This window comes from Manacus candei, unplaced genomic scaffold, assembly GCF_025592945.1.
Source record: "Manacus candei isolate 608988 ecotype Guabito, Panama unplaced genomic scaffold, ASM2559294v1 h1tg000077l, whole genome shotgun sequence".
NCBI classification, from domain to species: domain Eukaryota; kingdom Metazoa; phylum Chordata; class Aves; order Passeriformes; family Pipridae; genus Manacus; species Manacus candei.
Genome location: NW_026138125.1, coordinates 6,565,854 through 6,590,654, shown reverse-complemented (window position 1 = coordinate 6,590,654; position 24,801 = coordinate 6,565,854). Strand labels below are relative to the sequence as shown.

Below are 24,801 nucleotides of genomic sequence, written 5' to 3'. Positions count from 1 at the left end.
CTCCGGCACGACACCGCGCCGCCCCGGCATCCCGCGCCGGCCCGCAGCTCCGACGCCCGCAGTGCCGGCCGTGCCCCCGCGCCGTCCCGCCCGGCCGCTCTCCCGGCGGCGGCTCGCCCCGCTGCGGCGGCCGGGACGCGCACAGAAGATGGCGGCCGGCGGCGCGGGCCCCGCTCGCGGCGCGGAGCGCGGCCGAGGCTGCGCCGTTTGCGCAGCGCCCCGCGCGCGGCGCGGCGGGCCGGGCGTAGCGCGCTTGGTGAATACGGGCCGGCGGCGCCCGCGCGGGGGGTGCCTGTAAACAATGGTGCCCCCCCTGCGCCGCGCTCCCTTACCGATTCCTCCTCCTTCTCCATCCCCGTGGGCATCTGCGGCACGGCCCGGTTGATGGAGACGCAGTCGTTGAGGTCGGGCATGTCCTTGCCGCGGTAGATGGGCAGCGGTTTGGCGGCGTCTAGCGCCCGGGCGCGGAAGGAGAGTTTGCTCATTGTCTCCCCCTCACAATAACACCCCGGGGCCGGGCGGGCGGGGGGGGGGGGGCCTTCAGTGCGGCCTCGCCGCCGCCTCCCAGCCGCTCCCGCGCCGCGCCCGCGCCACCATGGAGGGTCCCGCCGCCCCGGCGCAGCTCCCGGCGGGGCCGCCCGTAGCTCGCCGCGCACGCCCCGCAGCCCTAGATCCGCGCCGGGCTCGCTCGGTCCGCTCCCTGCGCCATGGCAAACATGGCGGACATTAACCACGGCCGCCAGCCGTCCCGGCAGCCCGCGCGGCGGGAGCGGCGCTGCGCGCGCAGCCGAGGGCGGGAGGCTGAGGGAGCCTCGGGGAGCCTGAGGGGGGCGGCGGGACCGGGAGCGAGAGGAGAGCCGAGTGTCCGAACAGTGTCCCGAAACTGTCACCGCCGGGGCCCCACAGTGTCTCGGGAGTGCCACCGCTGGGGCTGCACAACGTCCGCACAGTATCCCCGCTGTCTCCCCACAGTGTCCCTGCCGTATCCCTACAGTGTCCCCACGGTGTCCCCACATCGTCCCCACTGTCTCCCCGCAATGTCCCCACAGTTTCTCCACTATGTCCACGCCGTGTCCCCACATCGTCCCCACAATATCCCCACAGTATCCCCTCTGCATCCCCATAGTGTCCCCACAGTGTCCCCGCTGTCTCCCCACACTGTCCCCAAAGCGTCCACACAATGTCCCTACAGTGTCCCTATAGCGTCCCTGCCGTGTCCCTGCAGTATCCTCTCCATGTCCCCACAGTGTCACCATAGTACCTCCCCAGTGTCCCCACTGTCTCCCCACAGTGTCCCCACAGTGTCCCCACAGTATTCTCTCCATGTCCCCGCTGTCTCCCTGCTGTGTCCCCACAGTGTCCACACAGTGCCTTCATGGTGTCCATGGCATGTCCCACAGTGTCCCCACCGTGTCCCCACATTTTCCCCACAGTGTCCCCTCTATGTCTCCATAGCCCTACAGTATCCCCACTGTCTCCCCACCCTGTCCCTAAAGTGTCCACGCAGTGTCCCCACAATATCCCCACAGTGTCCCTACAGTCCCTGCCATGGCCCCACAGTATTCCCACCATGTCCCCACCGTGCCCCTGCTGTCTCTCTGCTGTCTCCCCACAGTGTCCCCACAGTGTCCCCACAGTGTCCCCACAGTGTCCCCTGCTCTCTGGACAAACCATCTGGTTCCTCTCCCCAGCTCGTCAGCTGGTGTGAACTTAAAGTGTTCCAGCAATAAAAAGAGCTTGTCAGAAGAGCTGAGTGACTTAGAAACAAACTCGTGCCTGCACATTTCAATTATTTATTTATTTTCTCCACAGAATCACACAATATTTAGGTTTGGAAGGGACCTCTGGAGATCATCCAGTTTAACCAGAGGCACCCAGAGCAGGTGACACAGGAAAGCATCCAGGTGGGTTTGGAATGTGTCTGGAGAGGGAGACTCCACACCTTCCCTGGGCACCTATTCCAGTGCTTGGCTGCCTTAAATATAAAGAAGTTTTCTCATTTTGAAGTGGAAGTTGTCATGTTTTAGTTTACTACACTCACCTCCACCTCAGAGCTCTCACAGGAGTTGTCAGTGCAACCTTCTGCCTCTGAATCAAACCAAAACTGTTAGTCAAAGCTTAACCATTTGGATCACAGTGCCAGCTGTACCTAATATTCCATTTTTTAATTAGGAAAAAAATAGGTTTATTCTCTAAATTGCTGTTCATTTTTACTTACCTGTTGCATTTTTTAATTTACATGGTTTTATACAGCAAATACAACTACTGTTCTTGACAAACACATGATTTACAAAATGAAGAATAAAGAATTATGCCAGCTAGAGAGAGAGAGAAGGCAGATGAAACAAGCACAGTAATACACAGGAGGCAAAAAGAAAGAGCAAGAACATTACGTTCATCAGCCACGGACCCAAATTAGCTTGGGAAAGAGATGTGGAAATTGGATTAACTCCTAGGAAAACATCAGGTAAATGTTCAGTAATAGTCATGTGAGCAAATGAAGCTTTAAAGGTGATGAGAAAACCAACAGAGAACAAAAGTGTGATGCTTTGCTCATTTATAACTCCCTTTAAAATTTTCTATTCATACAGTTCTTGACTTGGATTAGGATGAAGACATAAATGTTTAACAGTTGTATGGTTTCCAGCCTAGAATTTATAGCTCAGCACCATTTTAGAAGCAGCCAGAATGGGTCTGATACCCCTAAAGTGACTCATGATTAATTGGTAGCAGCAGAGGGTTGGCATTTTCAAAGAGCCATTGTGATGCCTTTCTGCATGAGCTGTATTTTCCATAAAAATTCCATTACCTGGAGTGTGTTACAGCCCCGCTGCACAGGTGACATACATGTGGAAAGGTGAGGCAGCTGAGTGGAACAGGCAGTTCCTCCTGAAGTACTTCCTTGAGCAGTTGAAAGACAGAAAGAACTTTCCTCTTTCTGCTTCTCTGCAAGAAAGAGGCATTTTACACACTGCTTTAAGATTTGTTTCCCCTTTCAGTCAGCACAGCTGAACAATAGATAATAATAGCCTTCTCCCTTTGTGTGCATGTTCTGTTCTTTTTCACTGCTTAAAAAATAAAATAAAAAAAAAAAAGAACAAAAATGAAACACATTTACCCTCAAGGTGGCTCTTAGTCCTAAACTCATCCCATTATTTTATTTCTACAAGCAATGCAATTTTTTTTAAATGGTGCCCTGTAGGATACAGAGGGGTTTTTTTATGTAGTCAAAAAAGCCATTGCACAGAGCTGAACATGGGCAAAACTAAAGTTTCAGCTTACATTAGTTTAGCTTTAAGCCAGAACCATCAATCTTTTAAGTGCATAATCTGATCTTTTCCTCTGGTAAAATATTACAGGTTCTCTGAAGAGTTTTAGCTGTGAAAAAATCATGAGCTGTACCTCACCTGCAGACAAAATAAGTTATTTTTGATGCACAAATCAAGGAAACCACGTCTCAAACGAAATTGTTTGTTCAGCAGTTGAATTCTGACTTGTCTTTGTGTTTTCTGTAGAGATAATGGAGTTGAATATGCACACTTGAGCACTGGATAGACTGAAACCCCCCAGATTTCACTTGAGCACCTGTATCAGTGGAAATGTCAGAGTCATATAGGCTCGGGGGCTTTTGGTTCTGCTTCTCCACAGTGACATTTAGCACAAGGAATCCTTGTTCTCACTGTAGCTGCCTGAAGCCTGGTGGTCTTTTCTGCAAATGTATCCTGTTTCGTTGTTGTTGTTGTTTCTGTTGTTTGTTTTTTGGGTGTTTTTTCCTCTCACTGCATTAATCTTCTCCAAGCACGAGCATCACTTATAGACAATTATCTCTGTGTACATTATTGCAACATGACATGGCATGAGCAGTCCTATGTTCTGTATTGTTACCTTATAAGTACAAGAGGTATTAAAAAACAAAAAGGGCACAGAAAATACAGAAACAGAGAGTCCAGAGGTGGTTTTGGCCCCTGACAATGCACAGGGTTGTTGAGCCTTGTGGGGTGTTCGACACCTTGATTGATTATAGGGTGTTAAACTGGAATTTTTAGGGTGCTAATGGATTTGACTGTAAATACACAAAAATAATCAAGATAGTAAGTGTTCAGAAGAATTGTCTTCTGCTCCATGCCAGCTCCAGACTCAGAGGATGCAATTAGGGAAGTGATGCTGATGAATCCACGCTCTCAAATATTCCCGGTGTTGCTGCCATTGTACATCCCAGATTCCAGCCTTATTACTGAGGGATTTGATCTCATGTTTAAGGAAATCTTCACTAGAAGGGAGCCTAAAAGTGTCCAGGAGGCTGGCTTAGTAACTCCAGCACAAGGGAAAGTGCTGAGCTTTCCAGGAGATCCATGAATGGACTAGGGGAGTCTTTTTAAAGGTTATGAAGTCCTTCTTTCTCCTCGTGTCTGAGAACTCTGATTGAAGTGAAAGGAACCTCTGTCCTATTCATTTCAAAGGGGGTTTTGTCAGGAAAAAAGAGCTTGATCAAAGTAGCTAGTAAGCATGCTTAGTGGCTAATGTTCACAGTTAATGTATCATTCCAAACCATTTCTATTTCCAATTATTCCAAGAGTTGAGGGAACTGGCAGCCTGCACATTTTCCTCTTTAAGGTCACCAAAAAAACCTATCAGCCAAAACCTGCAATCTAGCGTGGAATAGCTTCCTGGGAGATGGAAAGCTCTGAATGGAAATTATAAAAAGTTGAAAATGGAGTTAAAATCTCGAGCCCGACGGCAACGGACACCAAATAAAACGAAATAAAAGGGCAGCTCTGGAAATGGCTGATTCCCCCCATTATAGCAGGAAGGTAACGTGATGAAAAGCAGCAGGAAGCTCCTGATTTGAAAGTTTTGTATCAGGACTATTTGTGTCAAGAAATAGGTTTAAAATGAAAGGGAACTGTGCTTTCTGTGTGAGGGTTACCACAGGCATGGGAGGGCCGGCAGCTCTCTAAAGGAACCTGCTGCAGCTGCTTCCTGTGCTATAAAATCTTGGATTCCCACTCAAAAAATAAACCTACTCTTGACTCTAACTGTGTTACCAACAATGCAATTGTGAAACCAGATTCATTTGCTTTGGAATTATCAAGTAAAGCCATTAAGCACCTGTACGAGTGCAGCCCAAAACCACATAAATCTGGGGGTTTACCACAGGAAAAATGTAACTTTACAGTGCAGTGACCAGTGGAGAGGAAAAACATGGTTGTGCCTGGAACCAGAAATATACTATTAAAAGCAGTGCATAATAAGGATTGTATTTATGGCCTTAAGTTTTGGAAAATAGGCCTTAAAGAGGGAGAGATTTATCAACTGTCATTTAGAAAGTCCTAGCAGAGAAAAATCATGAAAACCAATTTTACAAAGGTATACAAATTTATCCCAAAATCTCACACTTCAGGAGGCAAACTCGAGACATTAATTTATTTATTTATTGGAATTTTGAGGAGCTGGGAGCTCCCCCGGCTTGTATTAAAAAATTAAAAATCAAACCCCATCCTGCCACTTAAAATATCGATAAAGTCAGAATAATGGGGCATTGAAAACTGTTACAGTGTTAATTCAGAGTTCACAAGGCAGAGAGAAGGACTCACCCTAAAGAGGACTTTGAAAACCTCTGCCCCAGCAGTAAGAGATGCTCCCTTTCCTCCTCAGAGCTTCGTAGTTCTGCTGCATTTCAGCACAAGGGCAGAAGTGGGGCTGCTTTCTAAAAATAAATCTGTAGGCAGCTTTAAAATCATAGAATCACAGACTGGTTTGGGTTGGAAGGGACGTTAAAGATCATTTAATTCCACGGGCAGGGACACCTTCCACTAGATGAAAACAAGAAATCAGGAAATATGCCAAGTGTCACTTTCTAAAATACTCTAAAGCCACATTCTTACCTGAAAACCCAACAAACCCACCTTGATAATTGCTGTCTTCTGAGTTAGTGCCCTGGATAGAACAGTTTTTCTTACTGATTAATAATGGCAACATTTTCCCTGCCCACCTTTCTCTGAGGTTGATACCATGGGCTGATCTGGAGTAGCAGCACTCACTGGAGCAGGAATATTCAGTGGAGATTCCAAGAAAATAAATCCAAACCTTGCATGGGCATAGCCCAAGGCTTCCCAAGGTGTCCAGGCAAATGCTTTTCTGCCAACAAAACTTCACCTTCTCTAGCAGGGTTTGTTCCTTTATCTGCAAATACCAGACCTTTATCATCACATCTCAGTCTTTTTTTTCCTTTTTAATCCCCAAAGTCCTCCCACAACCCCTTAAACCCCAAATATGTCCCCAGTGCTTCTCTTTAACAAGGGCAGAACCATTTCCCGCTGCAGAAATGACCCAGGTCGCCTCAAAGCAGTTCCCCTGGTGTCAGCCAGGAGGTGTTTCCCCAGGAGGGAAAGATTTTACTTTTATCTGACTCTGATGCAAATCAGAGGGAAGTTTATTGTCACTTGTAGGGGAGCAGTGTCATCCTGTGACATTTTTCTGCAAAATGGGTCTGAAAGCCATCACAGAAAAACGAGAGTCTCTCAGCAACGTTGCCATGCACCAAGAAACAGAAATATTATCTTGGTTGCAAGAGGAGTCAAAAGGAAAATGAAAGTGTTACGTTGGAAACAAACAGTGGTGATCCTGTTTTTGTAGTACTCAGGGCACACGTTTGTAATAACAAAAGGAAGTTTTTAGTCCTGGTTGTAAGTTATGCAATCAACATGCAGATTTAAAGATGTATTCAAGCTTCACATTCCTGTACTTCCTTGTCAAATAGGCTTTTTTTAAGAAAACAGTACAAAAAAAGACACTTTCATTATGCAGACATCAGTCATAGCAAAGCTGATACCGTATTCCCACTTCCAAATTGCCTGTTCATTGAAATCTCCTGCTCCACATGCAATCAGATCTCCATAAATACACAAGTGCTTTACAAGAGCTGCTCCAGCAAGGTCACACCTTTACACCAGCTCTTGCTTCCTCAGGAACAACAGTGCTCAGCTCAGGAATCTCTTCTGCTGCACCAGCACCAAACACATCCTGGGATTGTGGCAGCTGGACATGGGGCCCTATGGGGGACTGCTGAGTGGTGGTGAGTGAGAATCTCATCCTGGGCTGGGGTTTTGAGCATGAGAAGCCTATTTTTATTTTCCAGGCCTGGTGGCCACTTTCAAACCATTAAAAAGTGTGAACAGTCAGTCCTCAAGAAAGTGATTGCGATCCAGAGGTTGCTTCTTGCTTCTTTCTTGGTTTCTTTTAGCTTGGACATCAGGAGGAATTTCTCCCTGGAAAGGGTGGTGAGGCACTGGCAGGGGCTGCCCAGGGAGGTTTGGAGTGCCCAGCCCTGGAGGTGTCCCAGGAAGGCCTGGCCGTGGCACTCAGTGCTCTGGGCTGGGGGACAAGGGGGGCATCGGGCACAGGGGGGATCCATGGGCTGGGAGGGCTTTTCCAGCCTCAGGGATTCTGGATTCTTAAATAAGAGACTGATGATTCCACATTGCTCCCTGAAAAGATGGGAGAGGTTTGCCTGTTTGTCACATGCAGCTATTTCACTCTTGTGCTTTTGGTTCACAGTCAAACTCTGTGGAAGGAGGAGCAGTGAGTTTATTTTGGAAGCTGGAGATGGGCTTTTGGCGAAGGCATGGAGTGACAGGACAAGGGGGAATGGCTTTCCACTGCCAGAGGGCAGGGTTAGGTTGGATATTGGGAAGGAATTCCTGGTTGGGAGGGTGGGGAGGCCCTGGCTCACATTGCCCAGAGAAGCTGTGGCTGCCCCTGGATCCCTGGAAGTGTCCAAGGCCAGGCTGGATGGGACATGGAGTTGAGGAAAGGCCAGTTTGGAGCACACGCCAGCCCAGTGCTGAGAGCTGAGTCATCAGGAAAAGGGAAGTTTGGGGCCTGCACAGCCCCTCAGGCTCCCTCACTGTGTGAATGGAGCCAGGCATGCCTTGGGGAGCCTCTGTCTCACCTCAGATTGGTCTTAGAGGATATTTTCACACAGCTGAGCCTAACTGTGTCTTCCTCTAAGGCTGAACTTGAAGCTGGATATGTAGGAGCCTCCTCTGTGTGTCCCAGACTCAGGTCTGGAGCACAGACAGAGCAGGACCCTCTCACAACCTTTCTCTGAAGTTCACTAAGAAAAAAAGGAAGAAAAGAGTGAAAAGTGGGAACTGATTTGTGGGCATGGGATAGAGCAGACAGGGAAAGAGGACACTGCTGGAAGTGAGGGAAAGGTGATGCCTTCAAGCTCTTGAGTGTTCACACGTGAGCCTTTGACTCTTGAAAATTAAAATTATGGATAACTCAGGGTAGCAATAGGATGAAAGGTCAGAGTCTTAAGCTGCACCAGAGGAGGTTCAGGTTGGACATCAGGAGGAATTTCTTCACAGAGAGGGTGATTAAATATTGGAATGGATCCAGGGAGGTGGTAGAGTCTTCACCCCTGGAGGTGTCCAAGGAAGGACTGGACGTGGCCCTCAATGCTCTGGGCTGGGGGACAAGGTGGGGATGGGGCACGGGGGGGACTCGATGATCTCAGAGGTCTTTTCCAACCAAATTGATTCTGTGCTTCTATAACTCTGTAATATTTGTGGTTCCTGGGTAGAAGCCTTCTCAGGGCATGCAAACACCCAACTTCCAGTGATCCCAGGTGACCAGGGAAGAGGCTGGACTTACCAGAAAGCCAGTGCAGAGAGGAGCAGCATCAGCTGAAAACAACTTGGAAGTCTAAGAGAACATAAGAGGTGACCAAACCACGGGGGACTGTTTCTGAAGCACCTGCACAAGTGTTGTTAAACCTCACAGAAAAGCAGTTGTCACCATTTCCCTTTCTGTCCAGGTCACCCCACGGTGAGTCAATGCAAGACCAACTCCTGGCCCACTTTACTCCTCACCACTGAGCCTTTGGAGGCTCCAGTAACCTTTGTGCAAGACATCCCACGCCTGCTCGTGGGAAAATCAGGGAATGACGGGGGCATGACGGGAGTTTCTAACCCTGAAATCCTAAATAATGCCCACGAGATTACAAATCAGGACGCTGGTGCTTCTGGCTGCTCCAGGTGTGGCAAAAATGTTCTCAGACAAAAGAACGGCTGGGTTTGGGAATGTTCCTGCAAGTACCCGAGCAGTGTCACCAATTAATCACTCTTGGAAACAAAGGAGAAATAAAGGAGTGGAAAATAACGCCGTTATATAATAGGAAAATTACATCAGAGTTTCAGTATAAAACTTCAATTGAAGAAATACAATAGTGTTTTTTTCAAGGAGCCCAAATTAATCCATTCCCATTTTCCCCCAAGAATTCGGTGGTTGGTTCAGGAATTTCTTTTGCACAATTCTCTCTTGATTTTAAACACACAGACATTTCGTGAGCTTTTCCTGAAGTCACAGGTTAATCCTTCGGAGGAAAATGATCCATAAATCCTAGGAGTGTCAAGGAGTTGTAATCCCAACCTGCCTGGATTATCCAAACCACATTTGTAAGGTGCCAAGCTTAAGAAAACGCTGCCCTCGTGTCACCTGGGACATATGAAAATATTCCAACTTGGGTAGTTATGGTTCCATCCCCAGCTTCCCTTTCCTGCTGGCACCTCTTTAATGACAGGTTTTGTTCTGCTCCATTGCCAGCTGGAAAGGGAACAGGTTCTCCCTCTGACAGGGCAACCACAACAAGGAGCTGTAGGTCTTGGCACAGGGTTGGGGTTATTAATTTGCTGAGGAACAGCTCCTCCATCCCACTGAGGGCAGAGCCTTGGTCATGCTTAACCAGCACCTCTAAAGCTTTTCCTTTTCTCCAGCTGGGAATGAGAGTGGAGCCGTTGTCTCTACGGCATCAGGAGACGGGATGATAATTTTCCCACTGGATCCTGCTGTGGTTTGCCAGTCTCATTCCTGCATTTGGCCTATTCCCATGGGCACATCATTGTCCAGGATGTGCTTTGAATATATTAAATAGAATGGATTTTTCTCTTTCTTTAACCATACCTGTAGTCTGTCAGCAAATGCACTTCCAGAGTCATTTCACTGCAATGGTGTAGGAGCTGGAGCTCTGGATGGATCCAACCAAACCCCGTTTCCATCTGCCATGGGATTTATAACTCGATCCTCCACCTCCGCTCCTGCCCTTCCTTTCAGCATAATTCCACAGGTGTTCTGGTCTAACTATTTTTGGAAATGGTTTTATTTGCATTACCTATTTTGTGTTTAGCTGTAAAATTCTAATTTCAGCTACATTCCTGTTCTCCTCGCTCGGGGCAGAACGGCCCCGTTAACGTAAAGAGCCATATGGTGACAGCTGAAAAGATTCAGTGCAAATTTGATATTGGCATGAGGATCAAAAATATCAAAAAATCCTCGGGAAAGGTGGATTTGGTGTCAGCAGTGGCAGAGCAGAGGCTGTGGTGATGCTGAGCCCTGTGGGTGGTGGTGGGCAGGGGTTTTGTTACTCCAAAGGCTCCCAAAAGTCAGGATTTAAAATTAATTTATAAATAGACTTGACAAAACAAGTTTAATGTCAGGTAGCTCCTTTAGGTCTGCTGCTGACAACGTAAGTTCGTATTTTTCCCCAGAATTAACAGAATTTTTCATTCTCTGGTTTTGCTTTGACAGGTTTTCAGTATAAATCTTATCTATGTAAATCTTACGTGCAACCTTTCCAGAATATATTCAAAAAAATATCTGCTTTAAGCAAGGGCTTAATTTAAGCCTGACATGTGATTTGCTAAACAAACTTATGACTAAGGCAACACCGAGTTTGTTCAGTAGGACCAAAATTTGCTCCAGAGTGAATCATCAATGAGTAAGAGTGATGCTATCTGGAGTTTTGATCTAAGCACAGATTTGAATAATGACCTGGATTTTTTGGAAGAGCAGCTAACTAAGCAAGAAAAGGGGGGGGGGGGAATCTGTGAAGAATTCTGTGGTTGATATCACTACCTATTTTCAGCTGTATGAGTCAGGGAGCCATCACATGGATCTGCACAGAAATATCAAAGCAAATCCCACTTCAAACCCACACCACTTCCCAATATATACCCTCACTCATCGATCCCAAAAGCCAGGGAACGTCTATCTGGCTGAAATAAAAGCCAGAGGGATCAGAGCTACAGCAACAATGAACTTTCTTAAAACAAAGCCTCTAATTTTCTGTGCAGCTCCTGCCTCTGCTGATCTGCAGCCGAACCAAGAAGGAACAGGCAGTCAAAAAGTGCCACTTGCTGAGCTCAGTAAGTGGAGTCTTCACACTCTGCAGAGACCCAGGGAGGAAAACTGTGTGTCAAAACTGCCCAAAAAAATTGTCTAGGTGGACAGAGATGGCACCTCGTGCAAATATTCCTTAATAACAATGATTGAAAGAGCTACAGCTGTCACACAGGGCCTAAAACCCAATGTATTTCTCCAATATTAGAAGCTTATTGGGATATAAATATGAGATACCTCTGGATCCACGGGAGGAACATCATCTGGAGTCGTTCATATCATGAAACATGAAGCCAATTACGGTGCTGGAGGAGAAAACATAACTCAATCTGTTACAGAATATTTCGGCAGAATCCCATCCTAGGAGAAGATGAAGCTTTGACAGACTTTCTCTTTTTTTTTTTCCAGAATATTCTGAAATGTTTTACAAGTTGCTGCCAGATGTAAAAGGAAATTAAAAGAAGGATTTAGGCAATAGTTTAATGTGATACTCAGAATGGCAGTGCTGGAAGATGAAAAAACACATTGTTTTGGACTTTTATTTCTTTTATTCACCAATACATTTGTAAGTCCTACCATCTTAGGACACCCTGCTCTTCTCCTATAGGTTATAAACCCCTATAACTCAAGATTCTTAGGATCTCCCCACTGTAAAGAGGATTTAGCTGTGGATTAACAAGCAAAGGAAGAGGAGAAGTGGAAAAGGACACCGGGTTGTCTCGTGAGTCGACAATGTGGTGGTCGGTCAGTGATTGACCTCGATGGTCTTGGAGGTCTTTTCCAACCCTAATGATTCTGGGATTCTCTGGTTCTCCCTTAAGCTTGTGCTGGGAGCCAGACTAACCAGAGCTGGTGATCAGGAAACAATCAAACACCAGGAGAAATTGGTGCTTTAGGGAAAGCAATGCAGGAAAACTCTGCCTGGGAAAGTGCTGGATGACAGAAGGACAGGGATGTGGCAGAGTCAATACCTCCAGCAACATAAACACCACCAAAAATCAGCCCATTAGCAGCTCCTTGTTCTGTGATTATGCATTTACTTGCACAAGGTCACACAACAACATCTCCACAAAAGGCCGAGAAAATAATTCAAGTCCATGTGGCTTTGGTTGAGAAATAATGTTTGGTGTGGGGCAGACCTAGTGATCATGGAATCATGGAATGGTTTGGGTTGGGAGGGACCTTAAAGATCATCCCATTCCACCCCCTGCCATGGGCAGGGACACCTTCCACTAGCCCAGGTTCCCATCCAACCTGGCCTTGGACACTTCCAGGGATCCAGGGGCAGCCACAGCTTCTCTAAGTTATGGATCAGGACTCCATAGTATATAAAAGATGCTTTTCAGAACAAAAACACAGTCAAAGCTTCCAAAGATGGGAAATGTGAGTGAGGAAATACCCGTGCCATGTTATTCCAGGGCAAACCACACTGTTCCATGCAGGTTGTTTAGGAAGCAGCTGGAGCTGCTGTTTGGAAAATACATCCCTCTCTCTACCATGGGCAAATCCACATCTCAACGAGGGGCACGTTCCTGCATGGAGCTGGCAGGTGCCTGCCACTGCACCAGGACTGGCAGTAAGAATGGCACAAGCAAGTCAACCACCTTTAATTTAATTTAATTAAGGCCATTGCCTTAATTATGGGCATTAATGCACAAACCGTGTGGTACAAGCTCTATGTGAAGTCCCTTCTTGTGCAGCAAGGTTAAATTTCATCTTAATTTTTTTTATATTAATGTTTTGCATTCTGCAATCCGGTGCCTCATACTAATTCTAGTCCTAAACAAGAAAAGCTGGGCTTTTAAAATCAGATCTGATTAACTGGAAACAACCAACAACCAGTTTTAGACACCAGTTGACTCCAATGTGAGCACAAGCTCCAAGTGTGGCTCCGATGATCTGAGGGGATTTAGGAGAGAAACAGCCACATACCACTGAGACTGCTGGGAAGTACCAAATCCCAGGTACAACAAATCCCCTGTTTTGGCCACAAACAGCTGCCAAAACAACCAAGGGATTGGAGAAAGGATCAAATGGGAAGGGATGAGAGGTGTGTGCCTTGTTTGCTCCCATGGAGTGAGAGCTGGAGAGGGATGTGATTGCTGGCTGTGGAGGTATCAGTGACAACACATCCAGGCAGAGAAGCTGAACAACTGTCAGAACGAGGACATGTGGATGAAAAACAACTCTGAGGTTGGAAATCAGGAGGTGATTGCTACCATGGGATGATGTCCCAATCAGAGTAAAGGGGAAAAAGTCAAATATGGTCTGATGGAGCTTAAAAACTGCTCAGGAATGTGCAAAGCTCAGCTTGGTGGTACTGGCTGGGGCTTCCCCACAGGCACAGCCCTTCCACCACCACTTTGGGACTAGAAGTTTTGCTTTTAAGCATAACCTTTTAGCCTTGGTGATGCACAAAATATGCAAGGTCAACTCCTGGCACGGGGAACCAGAGCTGTGGAGCAGCTGGGAAAAGAAAATCAGCGAGACCGAAGGGAGAAATAAATTTCCAAATGCCTTTGGAAGCCTTTGTGGAACAGCAATCCAATTTCCATGGAACACTGAAGGCCTGACCCAGACGTGTGAGCAGGTAACTCTGGCAGGAGTCCTCAGCAGGGTGGGTGGGAGCAGGAATAAATTTAGCTGGGTTTGCTTTGGAGATCAGACTGTGCTCATAACACTGTGCTTAGAGGATGCTCTAGAAAAGATTCCAAACACCCCCGTGTTTCTGAATTCCCTGAAACACTGAATAGAAGCAATTGTCTGAGGGAAGAGTTCTCTCAGATTTCAAACACAAAAAGATAATGTGCAACTTGAGTTAAAAGCAGCTATTTCGAGACAAGACAACTTTAGTTTCATGGTTATTTACCTGATACAGCAGGTCCTGATGACTTTCTGCAGCAGATGGTTTAAAAGAAACCTTGCTTTATAACTTTTATTTTTCTGAGAAATGTAAACTTTGAGCTGTTTTACTTATTCTCTGGTTCCAGAAATGAGCAGGAGAGAACATGAACTTCTGACCAGGAGTTGTGCCTTTACCTGGGCTTGGTTTTATTGGAGAATGAAGCTGAAATAAACTTCTTTGAGAGTTAAGATTTAGAAGTTAGGAAGCTCCTAACTCATGCATATTTTCGAGGAGAAATCTCATTCCTTCTTTTAAGAATCATTACAAAAGCCCACAAACAACACCATGGGCCTGATAGTAAAGGGCAGATAATCAGTGACAGCTCTGTAACACACCTTATTAATCCTGCTTGGGGAACATCCTGAGATTAGCTGGATGGTGCCCCAACAGCTGGATTCAGGGATGAGACATAGGGATAAATCTGCCTTCCCTGTAAGTGGGAACAGGAGGGCTGAAGGATGGGAATGGTCCCTCCTTGGCCTGGCCCAGCTCATGCTGAGAAGTCTCCTGGCTCTGACCAGCCTGTGGAACATTTGTTCTTCTGAAAGCATTTGACACATCTGAGATGTTCATCTCCTACCAGTTTTCAGATCAAAATCAGGAAGCCATTACCCTTTGCTTTCATTTAGTAAGTAACTGCACTCACTTTGCTGCAGGTCCAATGATCCTCCTGATACACTTCATTCCCTCTTGATCCATTATTTTATTGGATACTTAAGTCACCCTTATCAGGCAGTTAATAAGAGGATCGTTGTCGATAATTAATGGCAACATCTTCCTCTGAAAACTAATTAATAGAAATGCAGCATCCATGTCCTTTGGAATGTGGCTCTGTCGGAATATCTTGCTAATGAAGCCTTGGACACTCCCAGGGATCCAGGGGCAGCCACAGTTTCTCTGGGCAACCTGGGCCAGGGCCTCCCCACCCTCCCAGCCAGGAATTCCTTCCCAATATCCCATCTAATCCTACCATCTTTTAGTTTAAAGCCATTCCCTCCTGTCCTACCATTCCCTGATTCCGTGGAGGACGAGCGTGCAGGCGCAGCAGAGGGAGCTCAGTTCGGGGGACAGACGCGATAACATCTTGTCGTACACATGCCGTAATTAATTTTAATTTACTTAATTAACAATTCAGTCTTTGGGGAAGGAAGATGAAAAAGTTCCTTCATAAAGTGACAATGGGTGATTGTTCTCGGCTTCTTATCCTGGAGGCACTGGGGATAATGAGAGCTGGGGAAATACTTGGAGAGATTGATTATATGGAGGGGATGGGAGTCCTCCGGCACAGGCTTCTGTAACGGGCACCTCCTCCCCCTTCCCATCTTCCCAAGGAATTCAACTTGGGGTCAACACACGGAAAAGTAAAAGTTCTCCTCAAAATCCCATTTCCATTTGAAGACTCACGGTGTGAGAAGTCGGGTACGGATTTAACCTCTGCCAGAAATAACCATCCCTTCGCCAAACTCTCAATCAACAGACAACAGACAACAGAAGCTGGGGAAATGATGCTATTAAGATCTGAAGGTGGAAATTCCCAATCCTTTTCCCCGGCACACATAAAAATAAAACTGTATAAAAGAACTCCAGCAGATGCAGCGTCATATGGAGCCGCTTAATGGCAACGCTCAGCCTTCCAAAAGGAGATTTACATCCACAGTCGCTCCTAAAGCTTGACATTTGCGTGGAATAATTCAGAATTTGCCGCTTGCTGGGCTTTGTTGCCTTTCTTACACCCCTCAGTGGTGTTAGTTCTGCTCTTAGCAAAGCCCATCCCTTCTAACACATGCAGATAGTTTGTTGTTACTCCGCAAAGCTCGGTTCTGTGTTTCGCTAAACCCAGCTTAAAACTGCCCCCTCGAGGGCTCTTTGCCTGTCACAGATTTAATTTGCACCATTACTGGGCTTCAGCCTAATTCCCCCACAACTATTCCAAGTATTTTAACAAGGATCACATGTTGGACATGTGTTTCCATGCCTACGTGTGTCCCACTTCAGGACAAACTCATTCCACCTCACTCCTTGCACGGATGCAAACGAGGTGCTGGCAGGACATTCCTGTCCTGCAGATAAAAGGTGTTGGAAGCTACATCTGGATCCAGCAGCTGCCCAAAAACTGGTCCCAGTGGGTGCTAAAGCAGGGCTTTATAAGCATTTATAGAAGTTATTTTCCTATCTTATTTTATTTATTTTAGGGTTGCAAATACCAAACTTGTACTTCCATAAATGTCCTAAGCTTGTTCTCATTTTTAAAAAGTATTTATAAAAAATTGTTGTACTTATTTAGTTGATTTCTAACACTTTATTCTATTTTTTTTTCATTCTGTCATAACCAAGTTGTTCATGACAAAGGTTTAGGCAGTACCAGGTTTTTCCTGGCACTTACTGTGACACCTTGGGAAGCAGCTGCTGCCTGTGTGGGCCTGTGGGCTCTGCTCCATCTCCCACTTTCCTCTGAGAAAAATCTCAGAGAGGTTTCTTTATTAAATCCCAGACTGGTTTGGGTTGGAAGGGACTTTAAAGCTCATCCCATTCCACCTCCTGCCATGGCAGGGACACCTTCCACTAGCCCAGGTTGCTCCCAACTCAGTCCAACCTGGCCTTGGACACTTCCAGGGATCCAGGGGCAGCCACAGCTTCTCTGGGCACCCTGTGCCAGGGCCTCCCCACCCTCCCAGCCAGGAATTCCTTCCCAATATCCCACCTGTGATCTCCTATTTGTTATTTAGGTTGATGAAACTCTTAAGGTGGATGAGACCAAGTCTGGGAACTACAGATTCTCCTTTTGGTCACAATCAAACAAATGAAAGTGGGATAGGATGGGATTGGGTAGGATAGGACAGGACAGGACGGGACAGGACAGGATAGGATAGGACAGGACAGGATAGGATGGGATAGGATATAGGATAGGACAGGATAGGATAGGACAGGATATAGGATAGGATAGGATAGGATAGGATAGGATAGGATAGGATAGGATAGAGGAAAGGATGGGATAGGATATAGGACAGGAGAGGATAGGATAAGAAAAAAGTTTCCCCTGATTTTTCAGTGGTGAATCTTCCCTTTTTCCTCAGCAGCAGAGAGCTCAATCCCACAATTGAGAAAGATAATGACAAACCCCAATAATTTTTGTGTTATTTTTACGACATTTTCTGTCCCTGGAGAAAAATCAGCGAGAGGAGCAAGAAATGATTTTCCTGGAACTGCAAACGAGCGGTGTTTCTATCAGGAGTTTGGAATTGCTTCTCTTTGAAAGAGGCTTGAAATGATTGTGATTTGATGAGATGGGAACTTGTGAAGTAGGATTAAGAACATGTCCATCCCATAAACCTGTTTTCTGTCTGAAAAGTTGGGTCCTCACAGCAAACTCTGCAACCCCCCCGTGCACATTCTGTGGGTACGTGCGAAGCAGAACCCAGCTGAGTAGGAACTGGGTGTATTTTTGAACCCAAAGTGTTTATTCTTCCCTATTTATTCCATTTGTTCTTCCATTCAGGGAATTACTAGTGCCCAAAGGACTCACCTGTGGCATGGACCTGGATGTGGATGTGGCTGGAAAAGCCTTTGTTCCCCATCCCACTCTGTACCTGGTTTAGCTCCGTTCCCAGCAGGGCCCAACCCACGGCTCAGCCCTGGATCATTCCCTCATCAGGATCCATTCCTGCCTGGAATTCTGAAACACCAGTGACAGTGGTTCTCTTGGACTTGTGTCAACCTGTGCCAGTGCTTTCCTGGGATTTGGACACAGGAATATGTGAGGATGCTCTTGCTCTTCCTTCTCCACCCCACTTCATCCTGTGTAAGTACATCAAACCCCTTCCCATCTCCCAGACCTTTTCCAAAACAGGCATTTCCAGAAAGAACTATTCTAAATATATATATATAAATAATTTGTTTCCTGTTCTAAATCCTAACCCCTCATCTTCTGTTGGGATGACAATTCCAAACACTTCTCCTGACAGATGGAATCTTTCGCAGGGGATATTTCAAATCAAATCTTCCATTTTAAAGTTTGGTTTGGTTTTTTTTTTTAAAGCAACAACAAAAATTGCTTTCAAGTGTTGGCAGCCAAGGGATCAATTGTAAAACCTGGCACAGAGAAATGAGCCATGGGGGTCCCATTTCCCACTGCTGGGCTTTCAAACACAAATATAAGGGATCACCAGTCCAGGTTAAACCGGAGGTGGCCGGTGGGAATTTCTGGGGAGCACAAGGATAACCAGAGACACCAGGAGCGGGGCAGGAGTGCTTGGTGGGCTGGTCTGGGGTGTCCATGGAAACCCCTCAGCTCGTGAACTGAGAAATTTATTTTTGGGTAGGACTTTTTTAAAGCCTCAAAGTGTTTCTGCAGCATGGATTTGCCCCCGGAGTGAACCGAGGGGGAATTCCTCGCAGGGAATATCGAACTGAACGACCTGTTGGTGTGTTTGGGATTCCTGGAAATCTTGGGGATTTTGGGGGGATGCTGAAATGCGGATGTTGAGCTCGGCCTGGTGGGAACAGCGGAGTGAGGGGTGGGATGGGGGGCGTTCTGGGTGTTCCTGGGATGAGCTCCCACAGCCACCGGCTCCCTCAACTTACCCGTCGGACGCCGCCGCCGCCGCCAGGACCTCCATGGCAATGCCCAGCTATGGGATTTGCAGGGTCAGCTGTGGATTCTCTCGGCCTTCACGCCCCTAAATGGCCCTCAGCACTGCTGGTTGCTATTTAACCTGGCAGAGGTGCCCTGTTTAAGGCCGGGCATCCCACGGTGGCACCGTGCACAGCCGTCGGAACACGGAGTCCCTGCCCCGAAGAGAACAGCACAGGAACTGTTTTTTCTGGTGATTTAATCATAATATTGACAACTTTATCAAAAAATTACAAAACTGATATTAAAAAAATCCTCTAATTCTTAGTAAGACTAGAATGGGTTTGTTTTTTTTTTTTTTTTCTTTCTTTCTTTTTAAAAATAGAAAAGCACTTTTTATGCTACGGCTCTTCTGGAATTCTCACATTACAACCCTACATAGCAAAATACAAATTGTAGCTAAGAAAGGTACCAGTCCTAAGGTAATTCAGTCCACCACGAGCCCTCTAATATCTCTAGACCATCAAACTCAGGGACTCCAAAAGGATATCACATCACTTAGAAACCTTCTGCAAAGCTGATTGAGGAAAGACCTTTAAATTTTAAGTTCCTTTTAACCCCTAAAACCTTAGACTGTGAGGAAAACAGACCTGGGACATCAGAGGTGGGGTGGGTTTGTTTTTTTTTTTTTTTCCTTTTTTTTTTCTTTAATTTTCCAACTATGTGAATTTTAGTTTTGCAGCTGACACCAGCCAAAGGTTTTCTGTCAGAACACGAGGAAAATCCATTGGAATAAACGAAAAGATTTTCGTTGCTGTTCCGTTTATGGTGTTCACAAAACGCACCATAACAGAAAGAGGAATCATTTCCTTTAATTTGAATGTCATCTGAATGACTCAACCACATTGTCACCCACTCAGCAAAAAGAAAGCATAATAAATAAATAAATAAATAGACAAGAATACGTAACACTTTTACATCCTCAAGGAATCACGTCGTTCCCTAAAATCTACCGAGGTCCTGATCGACGCCGTGGGCTCGCTGCACTCAGCCACTTCACTTTGGGGTGATTGTGCCATATTAATGACAAATAAAGTGGTGTTCCACTTGCCACAATGGAGTATATTTTTTTCTTTTTTTTTTTTTCTTTTTTTCTTTTTTTCCCCCTCCACCTTTTAAATATAGGAATTCTCTCTTAAATTAGAAAGTAGGCAAAAAGTACTTTTTTTTTTAAATTTTCCTTTTTTTTAAGTCTTCTATTAGAAAAAATAGAGATTTCTTAAACAAAAAAATAATAAGGTAGAAAGAGAAGGGTTGGGCCTCCATCAAAAAAGTAGATTATGCTTTAATGCAAAGAGAAAGAAATGGCTCTATGGGCAAAATTCAAGTATGAGTGACCAGTTTTTTTAATTGTAAAGTCGGTGCAACATTTTTTGAAAATGTTACAACACTGCACGACCTGTAACGCTCACAATATTTACAGGAACTGCTTACACGGAACCAGGAAAACTCGGCAAGAGAGGAGAAAAAAATCGGTCTGGACTGAAAGCAAACTACTCCTGCCCCCCCAGCAGTGCCGTCATCCACCGAGGGAGGGAAGCGGGGCCACGGAAACACCGGGAAGTACAACACCTAAACGCTCCCAGGAGCTTGGACACAGCTCTGGGATGGGGTGGGATGGGAGGCAGCGGGGGCTCGGGGAGCCACGGAGGGACACCGGCGACCGGAGCGACGTGGGACGGAAAAACGGGAGCCACCGCACCCCAAAACAGTGGGAATGGGAACCCAGCGGAGCAGGGCCATGGAGCTGCCCCACGGAGCCGTGGGGTCCCACCCGGGCCGGAGGGGACGAGCCCGGAGGAGCCCAGAGGTAGGTGCTGCGTGCCCGGGAACGCGGGAGCCCAGCCCAGGGAATCGTCATCCTCGGGGTCATTCCTTCGGACACGCACCGGGGGACCTGGGACAGGAGCAAGGAGTTGGGATCCTGGCACCCTGGAGACCCCAGGGAGCTGAGCCCTGCCAGTCCTCGCTAGAGAGCGACACCGGGAATGCGGGGGGAAGGAATCTGAGGTAAGTGGTGATCCCGGATGAAGGACTCCACCCCGGGACTGGGAATGGTGAGCAGAACTATCCCAGGGAGCCTTGAGGATGCCACGGCTCCCCTCGCCATCCCCACCGTCCGTGGGGAAAAAGAAAAATGAAATCCAATGGAAAGAATGTTGTGCTACACTCCCGTTGGTTAAGTTTATAATGGCTCATAGCTTTAGACTTTTAAATCTGTAGTGTATTAATTTCTTCTTTTTTCTACATATGTTTCACATTTCTCACTTAATATAACATAAATAATTTGGTTAATAGATTTAACCTGCGCATTTCAGCCACATTAATATATATAAGAATCTGTTAATGGTATAAATAATTCTTTTTAAATAAAATAAATCTGATATGTTACATAATACTGATAAAAATCACTGCTGCTAATAAGTTTTGTAAGCCACCCTTAACTCCTTTTTGTGTTTCAATACCGAGGGATGGATAGCGGGATTACCTTTTCCAGAGCATTGCCCTTCCATTCTACTGCCAAACCAACTGGAACCAACACTGATCCCTTCTCAAAGCAGGGCCTCTGCCCCCCTGCAGGGTTAATGAAGTTAGAGAATCTCAGCTAATTAATCCAGGGGGTCAATGTTACGGGGGGGTATCGACTGGTTAGTTCCTCAGGGGGCTCTGAAACCTCACCTACAGAAATGCTTGACTAAAACAGGCCTCCTACTGTTCCTTTGTCCTCTTCAGTCCAACCTACAGCATCCTACTGGAAAAGCTACGGAAACCAAAAGCAACCGATGGCTGCGGCCTTGGAATTCTCCATCAGAGCTGCGATCCCACATCCCATGAGGAATCTGCACTCTCTCCTGCAGGGACCTGAGTGGAGTACAGCACTTCCAGGCAAGGTCCATTCCAAACAGACAGGATCCATGAACACTCAGTGGCGTGAAGGGGATGTCATAATTAAGGTATTACATAATCATGCCTTCTCTCTGCTGTTAAATACAAAAACAGCATCTTTTACATTATCATATAAAAGCATTTAGGCTGTATTTTTATTTATCACTTTACACTGGTAGTCTCTTGTATGTGTACTCAATAGAAACCAAAGAATTTTGTACACTATTTTTTGTACAATAAAAGATAAAGTGTGCATTAGGTACGCTTGTACATGACAATATTGTACAATATTTACAGTTCAGATATCACCAGGAAATTCTGTATTATCTATATACACAAGGAAAATTTCTCAGAAACATTTGGACTATTTCTTATAATCACAATTTTTAGTATCATAGAAAAAAAAAAAAATTCAGTAATCATCTGACATTGTTACTGCAACCATTCCAGATTTCTGATTGGCTTCTCCAGCAACTTCTATCCCTCCTGATCATCCCAAATCTTGTCCCACTGCCCGGCGTGTGCCCCGCTGGCATCGAGCTGTCCCCACATAAATAGTGATGTACCAGCCTAGAGCAATACCTACAGATGGACTCAGTGTTCACAAGTACTGGACCAGTAACAAAGACATTCAATGTTATCTAGAGATCTTCCTCCTCTTGAGTTTTGGAGGCTTCACTTGTCTGTCTCCCTGTGGGATTGGGTGGACCTAAAAATAAGTATATTCACAGGTTAGCAAAGGACAGTGGGCAGGGGGGTCAATGAGCTACAGGGTTGATTAAAGGGCTGTTAGGAAACAGGGCTCAATATTCCACAGCTGCACAGAAGCCTGAACTAAAGGAACTTCGGGAATTTTGAGGAGCTGGGAGGAAAGGGTTGATGACACATCCCAAACCAGCTGCAGTGCTTGGGAAACCACATAACCAGGACCTGATGTCCAAACTGCAATTCTGTCAGATTGCCAGTGGCAAACCTGGAGACCCTGGCAGGACAAGGGCCATGAGATGGGAAGCAGGTGGTGAGAAAATGCTGCTGCCAGGGAAAGCCAGGGCAGTCCAGCCCAGGGCCGTGGGGTTATTAAGGAATCATCAGCAAACTCCTCGGCCCGTGCTTCAAAGGAAACACTCAGCTCTGAGCCAAGGGCTGGGCTGATCTGAGAGCAAAACAGTTTTCCATCAGGAGAAACCAAGTGGGAGAGGAGGAGGAGGAAGGCTGGGGCCTGGTGTGGAATTCCACCACCATCTGTTGGCGGCAGCTGCAGCTTCCCAAGAGCAGGAATGGATCCTTTGGCACTTCCTGGGCCCTTCCCAGCTCCTCCAGCCCCCTGACGTTCCCTGCCTCTGCACTGCAGCTGAGGATCCCACACGTTTTCCAGCTCAAACTGACTGATGTCTGAGCTGTAGTAGCTGAAAAAAAATGCAAGTCACTAAAAAGAGAAGTGCTGATTCCTGGGAGTGTTTCTAGGAATGGTAATCTTTATGGAAATGAACCCCGAGCACGAGTTCCGCGCCCGGATAATTAAAATATAAATCAAGATGCTGCACTGACACTCAGGTGCATCAGTTTGGTGTGACAGAGCCACCAGCTCAGCAAATCCACTTCCAGCAGCAGCAATGCACAGCAGCTTTCAGTATTCCTGGATTTATACATGGAAAAGGTGTCAGCAGGATGGTCCAGCCCGACCCCACATCCCTGATTTAATTGTAGCAGACCCACAGTCAGACCCTGCTTTCCTGGTCCTTCCCAAGACAGCAGGGAAATGCCTCTTGTTTCAAATCAAAGCTCAAATCCCAGTTTGTAAAATTCAGAAGTTTAAGCAAAATATTTGATTTTGTTATTACCCAGAGCAGCCACTAAAAGCTACTGAAAAACTTATTCAATATTCCTTGGTGGCTCTGAAATCAGCTCTGTTCTGCAGTTATTATTGTATCTATAAAGAATATATATATAATATACATTTATATATATAATATACATTATATATAAATATATACAAAAACTCTATATTCTTATATATGCATATATATAATTCATATAATATATAGATTATATATAAATACATATAAAGACAAAAGAATATTCTTATATATATATTTCCTTTTTTATACTCCAGAAGCTCCCCTGAAGTGTTACTCGCACTTCCAAACGTGTTATAGTTAATTATTTGAATAATTAATTACTAATTAAAAGATCTGGGAGTTTGCACGTGCTGTGGTAGATTTTTTTTGTTTTAAATTTTCCAGTGGGCTCCAATGAAATTACAACTAAATATGAAGATGAGAACATTATATAAACTAAATTTTATATCAGGAAGATTCTGGACTGAGATAATAACAGTGAATCATGGTAGAAAAACCACTGTTGGATGTGATATTAGAAATACTCTTTTTTAAAACTTACCTTTCATGGCAATATCTTTCATTTCTCATGAGGAAGACTTTATTCCAAGAGTTTTACATGCAAAGAATGATCCTTTCAAATGTGGTTTCTACTCAAACTGAGAAACAAATGAGCCTGGTTTTGTGTCATTAGTCAGAGAAACCCCCTGGAATACGAGTGGGACTGGAGCTGACCCAATATTTTCAGGCTCTAGGTGGAAATCTCTTGTCAAAAGCAACAAAACTGGCAATGCAACTAAAATTCTACGACTTTTCCCATCTTTCAGAACTACCTGACATTTGCAAACTGTCTTTTAATGCAGGAGAAACACTGAAAATTCCACATTATTGAAGGAAACAGAAACAACACTGGGTAGGAAGCAACCCAAGCCAACCCTCCCTCACGGACACGAGCAGGGATACAGGAAAAGGAACTTACATTCCCAGACATTTTGTCTAGTTCACTCATGGCCTCGTGTATAGCAGCTTCTAAATGGTTATTTAGCTTTCCACTTCTAGGAGGAAAAAAATAATGCATCAGTCATTCTGGATAACAGAAAAAAAGAACTTAAAAATGAATGATAAACACAGGAACTCCTTGGGAATGTTGTAACTGTGGAGCCTCCCGGGCTGTTGGAGCACAAGCAGGAAGATCAGACCTCTGGATAGTATTATGGGAAGTGAAGCTTGTGTTGGAATTGCTGAGGAAAAGTTAAATACCCTTCTAACTTTAAACAGGTGTTGCATTAATTACCTCAAATATTCCTGGTTTGACCCTGGAATGAGGCACCCCAAGGGCTGTGGGACAGCTGGGGGGAGGA

General features: G+C 45.7%; 2 protein-coding genes and 2 long non-coding RNA genes across 6 annotated transcripts in view; 2 read left to right on the top strand and 2 right to left on the bottom strand.

Annotated features, from left to right (window-relative positions):
* Nucleotides 1-748, bottom strand: part of EPC2 (enhancer of polycomb homolog 2) — a 39,692-nt gene extending 38,944 nt beyond the window's left edge. The window contains exon 1 of the mRNA XM_051810158.1: nucleotides 333-748. Within this exon, the coding sequence (XP_051666118.1) occupies nucleotides 333-485 (153 nt within the window). The 5' untranslated portion in view covers nucleotides 486-748. The remainder of the gene's footprint in view (nucleotides 1-332) is intronic.
* Nucleotides 1-24,801, top strand: part of LOC127481214 (uncharacterized) — a 228,311-nt gene that overhangs the window by 144,641 nt on the left and 58,869 nt on the right. The gene's annotated exons all lie outside the window — the stretch shown is intronic.
* Nucleotides 288-20,261, top strand: LOC127481211 (uncharacterized). 2 transcript variants are annotated; one of them, XR_007908143.1, is made up of 5 exons: nucleotides 288-404; nucleotides 1,813-1,904; nucleotides 2,254-2,467; nucleotides 17,583-17,885; nucleotides 20,140-20,261. It is a non-coding gene; the product is annotated as an uncharacterized LOC127481211 (long non-coding RNA). The 2 variants fall into 2 exon arrangements; XR_007908142.1 differs by lacking the exon at nucleotides 20,140-20,261 and adding an exon at nucleotides 19,391-19,529.
* MBD5 (methyl-CpG binding domain protein 5) overlaps nucleotides 21,736-24,801 on the bottom strand; it is a 108,341-nt gene continuing 105,275 nt past the window's right edge. For both annotated transcript variants that reach the window (XM_051810152.1, XM_051810151.1), the window contains exons 14-15: nucleotides 24,420-24,495; nucleotides 21,736-22,311 (exon numbers count right to left, since the gene is read on the bottom strand). In XM_051810152.1, the coding sequence (XP_051666112.1) occupies nucleotides 22,240-22,311; nucleotides 24,420-24,495 (148 nt within the window). In that variant the 3' untranslated portion in view covers nucleotides 21,736-22,239. The remainder of the gene's footprint in view (nucleotides 22,312-24,419; nucleotides 24,496-24,801) is intronic.